Below are 13,551 nucleotides of genomic sequence, written 5' to 3' on the forward strand. Positions count from 1 at the left end.
CATTTCAGTGTGGACACCCTCAAAGAGGTCTGGTCTATTTGTTGCCATTAGATCCAATATAACTTTGTGACTGATGTTTCAGAGGGTCAGATGGTAGGGACTAGCTGTGAAATAATCTCAATTAGTTCACATGCTCTCTGTGTTGCAGGTTTATCCATATCCTTGCTGAGTGCATTTAGCCACATGCAGCCAACAGTCAGCACTACCCAGTCCCTTCCTTCCATCCCCAACCTTAAGTCACTTAATGTTTTGTTTGCTTGCAGGTAAATGTTTTTGATACAAGTACACAGTGAAACCTCCGCACCACAATATACCTGGACACTGATACGTGAGCCAAAACAAAGTGGTACTAATCCACTGGGAAAATGGAGTAAAATGTAATAATTCGTTTTCTGGATTTTAAGGGAACAACGTTGCAACAATATATACAGAGTTGGTCGAAGAATAGGGCAACCATGTACCATCATGACACAGTGGTTAGGTGCCACAAACACTTCCAGTGTGGTCAGCAAAGTCTGGCTGATGAAGAACCAAGTGGCAGACCATCTCTCTGTGAAGAATTGAGAATGGCCAGAGAAGTGGAGGCCCCAGTGTTTGAGGACAGCATATCAAATCCGTGGTGATAGTGGTGGAAATATTGCAGCTACGATGGGCCAGTTGAGGTGACTTCTTAGCCGTCAAACCTCTATGTACGAGTGCTGGGTACACCTTTACGAACCCCAACCTAATGAGCAAAGCGAGCTATGGAAACACATGGATTCAAGATTGCTGGAAAAGACAAAAACACAACTATCAGGCAAGATAGTAGTAAGTGTTTTTGGTACTGCCACAGAGTGATGCTAACATATTATGCTCGTAAGGGGGAGTCCATCACAGGATCATACTACAGAAATCTCTTGATGAGATTACAGGAGGCTGTAAAAATGAACTATTGCAAAAAGTGTGTTTCTGTCCCACAACAATAGTTCAGCTCATTCTGCACAGCACACAGTCAAACATGCTGCTTTCTTGGAATATCAAACTTTTGCCTCCGCCTGTATTCTCTGCATCTGATTATTCAGCTAGAAATCTGGAATTTGTATTGTCAGAGCAAGTTACTTCACAGTTATTGACACCCTCTTATCAGTGTTTTGATTATTTACAGTAATTAAAAGATTGTATTTACATTAAATAAGTCATTTTTATTGAGATATTTTGATCTAGTAGTTCACCTGTGATGAATTAATTGCTTCAGTACGATTCTTACAAAGTATCAAAAAATAATATCGGGCTATGTCAGATTAGTTCACAGAAGCTAGAAGCTACCCCTCACAAAACCAGTTTTGGTACTGACAAGGCGACCACCTGGCAATTGGGTTTTTTAAATTCTTTATATGTATGGTAAACGAAGTTCAGTACTCAAATCTTAATCCTGATAAGCATGTCGATGTAGCTACAAGGGTAGTACAGATTAGGTTCCCAGCTGATGCAAACTTTCAAACAAAGTGTATGTTTATTCTTCTATAGGCATTTCCATGGGGGAGAGGGGGGCACAGGGGGGTAGAGGGGAGATGTCAGCAGCACTTGAGACTCGTAATTGCTAGATTGCTAATTCGAGTCTCGTTTCAGTCATTCCTTTCATTATTTTTCCCTCCTCCATAGTTCAAATATGCAATAATCCACTTAAAAATAGTCTGGCTCTCCTTTGAATGTGAATGAAATATTTTGACTTATGAAATAGAGTAAACAGCAACAAAAAATTGGCTGCTGTTCTTCTTTTATGCAGTAATCGATTTTTAGCATTCTTCTGTCAGCATTCAATTTATTTTATCAGAGAAGTTGGACATTTCTCTTTGCTGTCTGCAAAATGACTTTCTCAATAACAAAAGAATCGAAATTGTAGAAGCACATGTGAAAATAGGTTTGATTAAGGAAACTCGTGAAGTTTTTGTCGTCAAGTATCTGAATAGACGACTACCAGCAAAGAGAGCAATACAGAGTCTGTATAAAAACTGGCGCACCTACAGATCTGTGCAAAAAGTAAAGCGACAAAGAATTCCTTCAGTTCGCACATCAGAAGCTACTGCGGACATTTGATGAAGAATTATTCAGAGCCCAAACAAGTCTACACATAAACTGGCCCAACAGGCGCACGCAAGTAGTGGGAGTTGCCAGCGGATATTGAAAAGTCTATCTGAAGCCATACTGTATGAGGGTCGTGCAGCAATTATGGTAGAATGACAGTCAGAAAGATGTAGGTTATTGCATGTGGATTCTGAAAAACATCAGTGATGACAAACTTCCACCATCCTGGAGTAGCTCGGGATAGCAACTTCTGTTAATCAATAGAACGAAAAACCAATCCAAGTTGCAAGTTTTTTACTTTTTATTCATTCGATGACTAGTTTCAGGGCTGAGACCCATTATCAGACCATCATAACAAAGTAAAAAATGGCATTTTCGAAGATGTCAGAAATGTGGAGACCAGGTGGTGAGGAAAGAGCTTCACCCCAAGCCGGCGAGTCTAACAGTCCTGCCAGGGTGTAGCCAGGAAAGGCAAGGCCACAGGGTCATAAGAAGCAGCATTAAATGATCCATTACCATCCAAAGAGACAGCAGTAGACGAACAGCCAGTTTTTTGGAGCTTAATATATTTGTGTACAGAGAATCATCTCTGATACTGCCCATTCCAATCGGAGGCTTTCCTCATGGCCACCATCCTGCCACAGCAAAGGCTGTCTGGCATGGCAGCCGCCACCGGGAGTTCTGAAGCTCCAGAATGACAAGCAACCACTCCTACGCTTACACGGGGGAGGCAACAGTTCAGTTATCAGAGGTACGATCCCTGTGCTATCTGTGAGCTCTGCCAGATGGGTACATAACAGGCCCACCACACAGACCTGCAACACGTGCTGGTGACCTAGCGAGGTGAAGGGGCTACTGTGGGGAAGGAAGAGGGGCAGGTGAATCCACCCCGTAGATGCTACAGTAGGAATTCTTCCCCAAATGGCTCACAATACAGAGAGAAAATTTAGAAGTGGAGGTCAAACCCAGAAGGGGGACCAAAAAAGAAAGGTGAAAAGGCATGAGGAACAAAATCTGGAAGAAATACAAGAAACCTGGTGGACAGCCATGTCTACTTTAAGTAACAACACCAAGAGAGTGGAAGGAGGGGGCAGAGGAGAAGAAGTGAGGACAGGTAGGGAGGTTACAGGGAAGGAAATGCAGCCCGGGAAGGAAGAATGGGCCACAATAGCTCAGGGCTCGTGTGTTCACCGTGCACAAACTTGTGAAAGAGCTGTGAGTGCCCTGAGGGGTATTTACAAATTAATAATGACAAAACTGAATACATTATTTTCAATTTTAGTCTATGAATGAAGATCATAAAATATTTAAAGTTGTTTTGGCAGAGTGATTTAAGAAAGCATACTTCTCCATAAAAGAGTATGAGAAATCATGAGTTAAGTGACAAAGTTCTGACTAATTAGTGACAGACTAAGTTGCAACACATCATTGGTTGAAAGGTTCCTGGATATATAATTTTTACATTTTATGTAACAATGGTAGCATGGAGAGCTGCATCAAACCAGTCTCAGGACAGAAGACCACAACAAAAAACAACAACATGTAACAATGTGTCACAGATGTGAATATAATGAAGTTTTATGTACCTCATGTCTCTTGGCTTTACACGTAAATATTTACACCAGTTACATGTAAAATGTTCAGTGGTGAATAAACTATTAATTTTATTCCCTATTATATCATAAGAAACTGAAACAAGCATTTTCCCAGACAGCCTTCTCATCACCATGCAACAATAGATCAAACAGCTTGTCTTCAGATACCAACAAGGATACCTTTTTCAACTTCCGATTCACTGAACTGTGGGAATTCTTTCCTCTTGCTGAAACAAGTCGCGCATTACTACTACATGTAAATCTTTATTGTGCATTTTTTGTAGCAACTCAAAAAAGTTAATTTTTTGGTTTTGTATTAGAATTGTTGTCAATTAACTATATTTATTTTCTGATAATTTTATTTGTGTGATATAGGACCAAAAACTACGGTGGAATGTTTATTTCCCACTTCTCTTTTATGAGCTGTTATGTGTTGCCATTATACATGAAAAAATATAAAAGAAACAGCATTTTGTGTTTTTATTTTACTTACCACAGTGTGAAAACAATCCTAGAAACTTAAGTTATCATACAGCAAAGAAATGAGCTAGATCAAGTCACAGTAACATAAGCTGCAGAAACAAAAGAATGTGTTCCCACTTCACAAGTGACAACAATAGTGATGTCACAAAGGACACAAATTGATTGTTGTAGTAGTTTTTATACATGTGGCGCAGTTTAGGCACACCCAAAGGTGATAACACATATTCCCAAAAAGTTAATACGCAGCTGAGATGGCAGAAAGTATGCTTCACAAAGTCCACAAAAGATTTCTCAATTTTGTAGTAAGTTTACTTTTCTCATTTTGTGGAGGAACTACTCTGCTGGTAAGCACAATTCTCAACAGCTTTAAAACATTATTTGATGGTATGTACAGTTTCCACAGCCCTAAAAGCTATATTTACAGTTACTCGCAAATAAATTTCCCCATGGCCCACAGGCTTAAAAAAAGTGTTATACAAAACTCTCTTTCCAAAAAAGCCACTACACCTACAATATTAACTCAGGTAAGGTACTGAACTGGTGAATAATAGTACTACTGTAATCTCGCATCAACAATTTCATGTCTGCTGGCTATTAATTTCTTCTAGTCTCCTTTACGGATGTGAGCTTTTGCTAACCAATCCGAGGAAAGTTTAAATTTTTGTGTTATTTGTTACCAGCACAATGAAACTGATATCAATGAGCTAGTTTCATGCAATTTACACTCTCATAACTGCACAGTGTTAGTGATTTGCATCTGCTAATAAGCTTGTCCTGGATGATCAGTAGTGCAGTGAGGTTCACAATTTATTTCGCATCTCACAAATTGCAAGGCAGGTGGCGATTCTGGCATCGGACAAGGCTGAGGCTTTCTGTGACACTACAGCACAATGGAGGGAAAGCTGAAAAGACCATTTCCCAATTTTCCTTGTTTACTTGACTGTTGCACAAATGGTATTGCATTTTCTTAATGAAATGTGTTAGTCGACCATTACACTACAAAAATTATGCTTCTACATTTTCTGTTCCAGCTCAGAGGCAGTGACAAAAATAGATAAATAAGATGAACAAAACAGAGAGACATTTTTTTCACTGTGTTAAATTAGAGAAGAACATACCAAGAATAGCGTCTCCCAAAAATTCCAGGCGCTGGTAACAATCAGTGATCCTGTTCTGTATATAAGATGCGTGGCTGAGAGCTTGGAGCAAATATCCTCTATTCTGGAATTTGTATCCTAAAATTTTTTCCAGCCTTGCAGCATTTTCGAGGTGAAAGTCCAATTCTCTGGCAGATCCTGTGCCTAGAATCGGTGATGGTGGTGGACTTTTGAGGATGTTCTGTGGCGATGCATGTTCTACGGGCAGGATTTTCAGCCAGTTTACAAACCTGAGTGCTCCTTCCACGCCAAACTCCTGTAATGCATAAAGCTGTATGTCAGAATGTCTTATATGATCCAGAACCTCACATTCTAAACTTATTAAACAATTCCGCCATCATATCTTCACTGCTATTTATGCTTTTATCTCATTTGTTTATTTACTTTGTGTTCCACTGATCCAAGATGAAAACCTGATCACACGATACGACACAAGTCAGTTTTACAAGCTTGCTATAGTTATTGCAATACATTTTATGGGAATTTATGTATATAATACTAATCAAATACATAATTAAGACACACCTACATGTGAACTAGGTTCCCTTACAGAAAAAAAAACAATAAATACTCTTACATTGATAAACACATGTACATACAGATGAAGATCTGAAGGTGAATCTAAACATATTTCAGTAATTCAAAAGAAAAATGCCTTTTACACGCTACACATTAAGTTTTTTTTTATCTATCTTGTGCACCCAGACACGTTTCATCTTAGTTACAAGACATCATCAGTGCGTGTCAAATCTGCATCTGATTCATTATTTTTAATCCAAACAGCTTTCTCTTCATGTGGCAAACTGGTTGAAAGTTTGCAGTTTTCCTTTTGATCACTATTTTCAACATGCAGCATATCAACATGTAATGTATAGTATATGCAAACTTTCAACCGGTTTGCCACCTGAGAGAGAGCTGTTTGGCTTAAAAATAATGAGACACTGATCTGGCACCCACTGAAAATGCCTTGTAACTAAGGCAAAACACGTATGAGTGCACAAGATTAATAAAATAAAAAATAAAAAAAATTAATGTACAGCACGCAAAAGGCATTTTTCTTTTGAACTATGTAATTCATACACAGCTCCTGCAAAAATGCCTAGCATAAGAAACTTGTCAGTAGCAGAATTCTTGGTAACTTTTAGATACCTAAATTGTCACATTGTGGATTAATGTAAATGTTGTAAATGAACTAGATGATTAACATTTAACAGAACACAAGATGTAACACTCCCTTTTACCACAATTTCATTTGACTTCTCAGTGCTGCAGAAACGTTCCAAGAAAACTTCATGAAATACGTTTCAGTAATTATTACAGAAAAGTTATAATTAATGGAATGTATCAACAATGTGATAGGGTTGCTTTATTAAAATGTGATTATGGTTGCCCCGTACTTTAATAACCCTAGACTACTAAACTCTCATGAAATTTACAATTGCAGTAGGGTATAAAACAGGATGTTTTGTGCCTCATTTGATATGTAACATACCACTGGAGATCTAATAATTGTAAGTAACTAATGCATAACTTATAAATTATGGATTCCTTTGAACAAATCTGGAGAAGTACAATTTATGATGGTTTAGTTGCAGTGTAACATTCCCCCCATCCCCTCTGGTGTTCTAGAGTTACTCTACAGAATGTAAATTACGCAGCCCAATTTCAGATGAAAATTCTATACCAGAACTCCGCTGTACTGAATGGTTTAAGAAGCGGTTTACAAAACTGTAACAACCATAGGTACAGATAAAAGGCTTGTGGTTCCTGTTAGACACCTTTTGGATAAGGTGCAGAACAACTCTCTTAGCCATGCTGATCTCTACTTATAACCTGTTCTAACAGCACCTATGGAACATCTGGAAAATATAGTATTCAATCAACTTTGTTGAATGTTAAGACTGACACTTATAAAATCAACCTATGTCAGCAAATTTAATTCATGTGTGTTGGGCTGTGTGTTCAAGGACAAATAAATGATTATTTCTATTCCTTAACTTCCTATTTTGTATGTTGAGACAAGATAACACAAAAATGTACATGTAATACTTTCTGCAGGCCAGATTGGTTGAATGCCTTTTTTATCTTTATCTTTATCTTCATCTTCATCATCATCATCATCAACAACAACAACAACAACAACAACAACAAAACAAGGCAAAGAAGAAATCCATTTGTTGGTTTCAGTGTGTTTATTACAATTTTGTTATACAGCCTTTTGGAGAGAATGAATTCTCAGAATTCTAAATGACAATTCTTATATATTGTTCACAATGACAAAAGAGAAGCCAAAGAGAATTTTTTATGTAAAGGTCCTCAAAAAACCTGACAATTTCTGAGTATGAAGACTTCATGAAACCCATTCACATGGACAGATATGTTCACAACAGTTCCAATCCCCATCCTAAACAGAGAAAAAAAAAAAAAAAAAAAAAACCCTTGAGTGGACTGGGTAAAACTTGTGAGTCACAGTAATTGGAGTACGAGCTCAGTCATGTAAGAGTTATTTTAAGAAGGAATGGGTACTCTTTAAAAAATTAAAAAAGGAGGGGGGGGGGGGGGGGGGACTATACACTCTTAAAAAGATCTGGAGCTTACAATGAAAAAGAATCACTAAAGGGAATATTTTCGTCCCATCTGTGTAAGAAGTCACAGACTGCATTAGCAGGGTGCTAAGAACAAACAGCATTGACTGAGTATTTAAGCTGTCAAGAGAGGTACTTGAATACTTGAACACTGTAAAGGAACTACACATACGGCTTGTCAGAGCAGAAGTATATAAAATCACTGGAACACTGTAAGAAGCATCAATACCTGGCCTGAAGAACACGAAGAGCAAATGTAATCTGAGCAATAGGGATAAACTACCCGTAGCAGATCATGCACATAGACTAGGGGACCACCAAAGTCATTTCTCTGATAGTGGTGTTCTATCAAGATTCTATCATTACTATACGAGGATGTACAGAGGGGCCACATAAATTCAAAAGTGCAAAAACAATGCCAAGAGAAAAGCAGGAGAAATGAAATAAACAAGTTGTTGGTCTTCGTGCTAAATAAAGCAAACAGTGCCAACTCTTTCACATTACACGCTCCATAATACATGTAGACACAACTCTGGAGTCTTACGCAGCGGTCTACTTACGTTGCCGCCCCTCTGTTACGTGGTTGCACGTGAACAGTTTGGAATGCTAAGCTTGTCTGAGTCAGAAACAGCTAACTGTGATCCTCTGATGAAGTCTACAGCATTTAGAGACCAAATGTTAGTCCCAGATACATACCATTGACCACAGTCTAATGCTCATATAACAAAAATCACCAAGGGTGTAAATACTGCAACTGACAGTACACCAATACTTTGCATTCAATTTATTGCATTTTTGGTCTGTTATTCATAGCTTGCAAGTGCATGTGTTCCAATGTCAAATGCTTTTGTGAATCATACTTGAATCCAAAAAAAGTCAAGTCACAACTATTTTTAAAGTACTTTAGCATTTCTTTATATACATTACTGTTTCAGAAGTTTTCTTTACTATAGTATATTTGTAATTATCACTACTGATTACTGAAACATGTGAATAATAAAGGAGAAATATGGAAAGTAAGCGAAATTCTTTTGTTTCTGTTAAAATGGAACACTGGAATATGTAAGCTTTTTGGTGAGAAGCCAACTGGTGGCAATGAGTTCTAAGTTAGACTGTATGTCATTTGGATGTGTTAATGAAATGCTGTGATAATGCAGAATATTACAAAAGAATGACTAAAGTGTGGAAGATTCAAATTAGTGCCCCATGACATTTCATTTAGTAATGTGTATGACATTAATTGGAACCCTGTAATCCTTTTTGCTAGATGGAATCATCAAATTACCTACTGCACCAAGAACAATATGATATCTTATGGACAATCAATATGAGATAAGTAGAAGTAGCATTTATTTATTGTAACTTCAGTTTCCAAAGAAAGATAATTTAACTTTTCTTGTTATTTCATATCAAGATTTTTTGAGTGTAATAATACAGGGTGTTTGACTATTGTAGGTACAAACAAAAGGGTTGAGTATAGGACAATGGAACAATCAAATAATCCTAAAACTTAGGTCTAGAAGCAAACAATTTCTCTGATACAACATATTACAACTGAGTACATGAACACCTTATAACTGAAATGTTGCACCAGATATGTACCTGAGGGGAAACACATTACAGTAAGTGTCCCTGACAGCCACCCTCCATGTATAGGCAGTTTACTGCACAGCTCCTCATCAATTCCTGTACTTGTCCAAAAACGACAGGCATGTTCTGAACACACTGACAACCATCCACAATGCTTTCTCCAAGTTCTTCAGCACTATCAACAAGGAAGGAATACACCAAAGCTTTTGAACATCCCCCCACAAAAGTATCCAAACGCACCCTTACACATTAACACTGTTGTGACATTGGCACAACTGTACTTGTGCGTACATCATTGTGGGTAAACCACTGATTCCCAGACCTACATTTATCAGGTTATTTGCTTGCTTCATTATCCTCTGTCCACCCCTTTCGATTGTAACTGTAACACTCAAACAACCTGTGTATAAGAGAGAAATTAGAGGGTGTGAATTAACCTGAGTAATTGTGAGCTTTCTGTGTATAAATTTTAAAAATAAAAATATAAAGAATTTAAATTACATAATTTTCCATATTTAGCTTCAATTGTTTTTAGTGTACCACTGTATTGTGTGTCATTGTCAAGTGCAAGATTTGATGTCAAACTATGGCACAGAAATATGTCGAAAGTAACAATGCTCTTGTAGGGCTGTGTCAGACTTGACAGAGTGTCAATGTCTGTTATGAATAACACAAGTAGTATGATAAGTATATTTGTGTTATTTACATGCAGGTTGTTGTCAGTCCCAACCAGTAAATAACAAAAATCTCTGTATCATGTTACTCGTGTCACTCGTAACGGCCACCGATTTTTACCATCAAGTGCGACACACCCCTACGAGAACATAATCATTTCTATGCAGTAATACGATACCAAATTTTATGCTCGACTATGGTACCTAAGATGAAACTGTAATAGTGCAACAAAAACAGTTACAGCCAGAAGAGAAAACTGACATTATTTAAAGAATTTATAAAGGCTGTGTACCTGCAATATACATAGTTAAAATATAAGGCGTTACTCTGTAAATAATTACATTGAGGTAGACGCCTATGAGGGCTTCCACAGAGTCGGCCATCGCCTTGTCATTGACCGTCTGCACCCCGAGGTAGTCCTCCATGGAGGAGTGCACGCTGGGGTCCTGATCCCACTCCCCCAGCTGCTCCTTCACGTCGGCGATCGTCTCGTCGGCCACCACACCTGTCTGCTGCTCCTCCTCTGACAACTCTAGGCGATACAAGAAGTTTGGTGACACATTCTGCTCCAACATTAAACTGCGCACCTTTTTAGGCACGGTGATGCCCGGTGGGAGCCAACCGTCCTTAGGAGTAAAGTCGTGTACCTGAAATTTGGAGGCCAAAGACAAACAGATCTGAAATCTAAATGCGGGATGCACACTACAAAACTGTTACTCATAAAGTGCAAATTATCACCTCAAAAAATAACATTCCATAATTAATGTTTTTTTTAAATATGAGTACATGTAAGTAGTCCTGGTACAAAATGAAATCCTAGCGTGGCACACTGCTACAGGAAGCAAAACAAAATAATGCAGACTGTTCTCGAAGGAGAATATTCTACAGTAATTCATTTTCTGCATTTGAAAGGAATAATGCTGCAAATCTGCACTGAGTTGGTGGAAGCATACAGTAATATACTGCTTGCCACCCAAAACGCAACACCGAGAAGGACCGGAGATATCACAGCCAAAGAGATTTCGGAGATAACATGTCGTACAAAGGTGACACAACTGGAAACAGCACCACGTCTAAAGTGCGTGTCATTTACGATGGCGGCCGAGTTTAGGTTCGTTCTCCGCATCTGACGTCACAAAAAACAATCAGCCAATGAACAGAGAACGACGTTGCCAGAGCTCGACTGCAGTGCAGAGCACAGACGAGTGTCTTCAGTTTTAGAAACGTTCAGTCATAAATAAAGTAATTGAACAAACGCAATGTCTTGATAGCAGACTTTCTTTTATAGAAAGTTTGGAAAAAGCATTCTTTATACAAATTGCTTCATATTCTATTAATTAATTAAACCAAACAAGCAATAAGCCTCCTAATTAAGACGATTGCAAGGAAAGGTGTTTGTATCATTCTCACTAACCGCTTTTTCGCAGTAAGGAACAGTGGTAATTGTTTATTTCCTATTATACTTCGATGAAACGTGAGTAATTCATTATCATACCAACAGTGTTTTTCGATATTTTGCGTGATATTTAAAGTCATCAAGGAGATACTTATTGAATGACGAGCTGCGTTAGTGTAACGATTAAAGTGTGTGGCTGTGAAGCGAAAGGTTATGGGTTCAAACCTTGATCGGTACTCAATATTTTCTTTATTTTAAAAACAATATCGAAGTGTCTTACTTCATGAATTTTATTCGTTTGAATGTAATTTTTTGAAATTTCTAGTGGCAACTATAATTGACCATACGGAAAGTATATGCTATGGACTTTTACCTCTGCAAACTCTTCAAACTTTTGTGCAATGGTTTACTACATCTAATGCTGCAAAATACCTGCGTTGAACATCGAAACAAAATTAAGTCATTATGGGGGGAGGGTATCAGTCAAGAAGATATGTAAAAATCAAATTTTTGGGCCAAATAGTTTTTGTGAAATCGAATGATAAAGTGTGTCAAAGCAGTCGAAACACCATGTGTCTGCACAGGCGAACAGTGAAATGATGACAAAATCGCGCACATCGCGGAATGTGGGGAGCACGTCTCTGTAGCAGCGAAAGGGTTAATGCGGCCGTGGTAGCTTTACTTCATAAACTGCGCGCTCCCCCCTAAACGTAAGTTTGCGAACTATACTATGGCGCTGCTTCACTTGGCGCGTACAACTGGCAACCCAGCAATCTCCCGCGGCTGGGCGGGCATGCGCGAACCGCCAAGATAAAAGAATTGAATTATAGTGAGGAAGATGACTAAGTGTGGCTACGAAGGCTTTCCCGGCGTAATAATTGATAATATTCTTCTCGGGTATGCAGCCGGATCATAACGTCTTCATGACACAATATTTCCGCGGTCCATCTGGCCGCCATCTTCAGGTGAGAGTGCTGGTGCACGAACTCGCCGGAACTGACTTCCTAGCGCAAGCTGCGGCCCCTATATAGGCCAGCAGAAGACCCACAACACGTGCGAGAGAAGGTGCCGTAACTGCCCTCTAGCGCAGTAAACATACAGCGCCGCCAGTGGTGGAAATAGGCGAAATCGAGATATCGCTGTCAAAAAAAAAAATTTTTATTCCGACGATCGAAACACAGACTGTTGTTTTTTGATGTCAGATAACAGCGGGTCCCAAGTCTTACTTAAAAGATAGCCCTTGTCTCTATTAAGAAGATTGTCAGATAAACGAATCTCTATGGATTCTTTTAAAACACAGTCCCAATAGCGAGATGCAGGGGCAATCATTTGTGTCTTGTCATAGAGCATTCTGTGTCCTTCGGTGAGACAGTGCTCCGCCACTGCAGACTTCTCAGGTTGAAGCAGCCGTGTGTGCCGCTGATGCTCAACACATCGGTCCTGAATGGTCCGGATTGTCTGCCCAATATAAGCCTTCCCACAGTGGCAAGGGATCTTGTACACACCGGGCTTCCTCAAACCCAAGTCATCCTTTACAGAGTCAAGGAGCGCTCTAATCTCTGCTGGCGGACGAAAAATACTTTTGATATGGTATCTTTTCAGAATTCTTCCTATCTTCGAGGAAATGCTCCCAGCAAAAGGCAGAAAGGCCACCGATTTGCAGGTATCTTCTGGTGGTTCAGGCGAAGGTCCATACTGGAAAGCACGACGGATCTGTTTATCTGTATAGCCATTCTGCTTGAACACAACCTTAAGATAGTCCAATTCTTGTGTCAAGCTTTCTCCATTTGAAATGGCATAAGCTCTTCTCGCCAACGTCCGCAGGACCCCCGTACGCTGGAACGATGGATGACAGCTAGAAGCATGCAGGTAACGGACCGTGTGCGTAGGCTTTCGATAAACACTGTGTCCCAGTGTCCCATCATCCTTTCTGTACACCAGAACATCCAGAAACGGAAGCTCCCATCACTTTCCACCTCCATGGTAAACTTGATGCTAGGATGCAG

General features: G+C 39.1%; 1 protein-coding gene across 2 annotated transcripts in view; it reads right to left on the reverse strand.

Annotated features, from left to right (window-relative positions):
- LOC124550987 (endoribonuclease Dicer-like) overlaps positions 1–13,551 on the reverse strand; it is a 315,900-nt gene that overhangs the window by 13,549 nt on the left and 288,800 nt on the right. For both annotated transcript variants that reach the window (XM_047125814.1, XM_047125813.1), the window contains 2 exons: positions 10,491–10,796; positions 5,261–5,555 (listed from right to left, as the gene is read on the reverse strand). In XM_047125814.1, the coding sequence (XP_046981770.1) occupies positions 5,261–5,555; positions 10,491–10,796 (601 nt within the window). The remainder of the gene's footprint in view (positions 1–5,260; positions 5,556–10,490; positions 10,797–13,551) is intronic.

Source organism: Schistocerca americana, chromosome 9 (genome assembly GCF_021461395.2).
Source record: "Schistocerca americana isolate TAMUIC-IGC-003095 chromosome 9, iqSchAmer2.1, whole genome shotgun sequence".
In the NCBI taxonomy this organism is placed as follows: domain Eukaryota; kingdom Metazoa; phylum Arthropoda; class Insecta; order Orthoptera; family Acrididae; genus Schistocerca; species Schistocerca americana.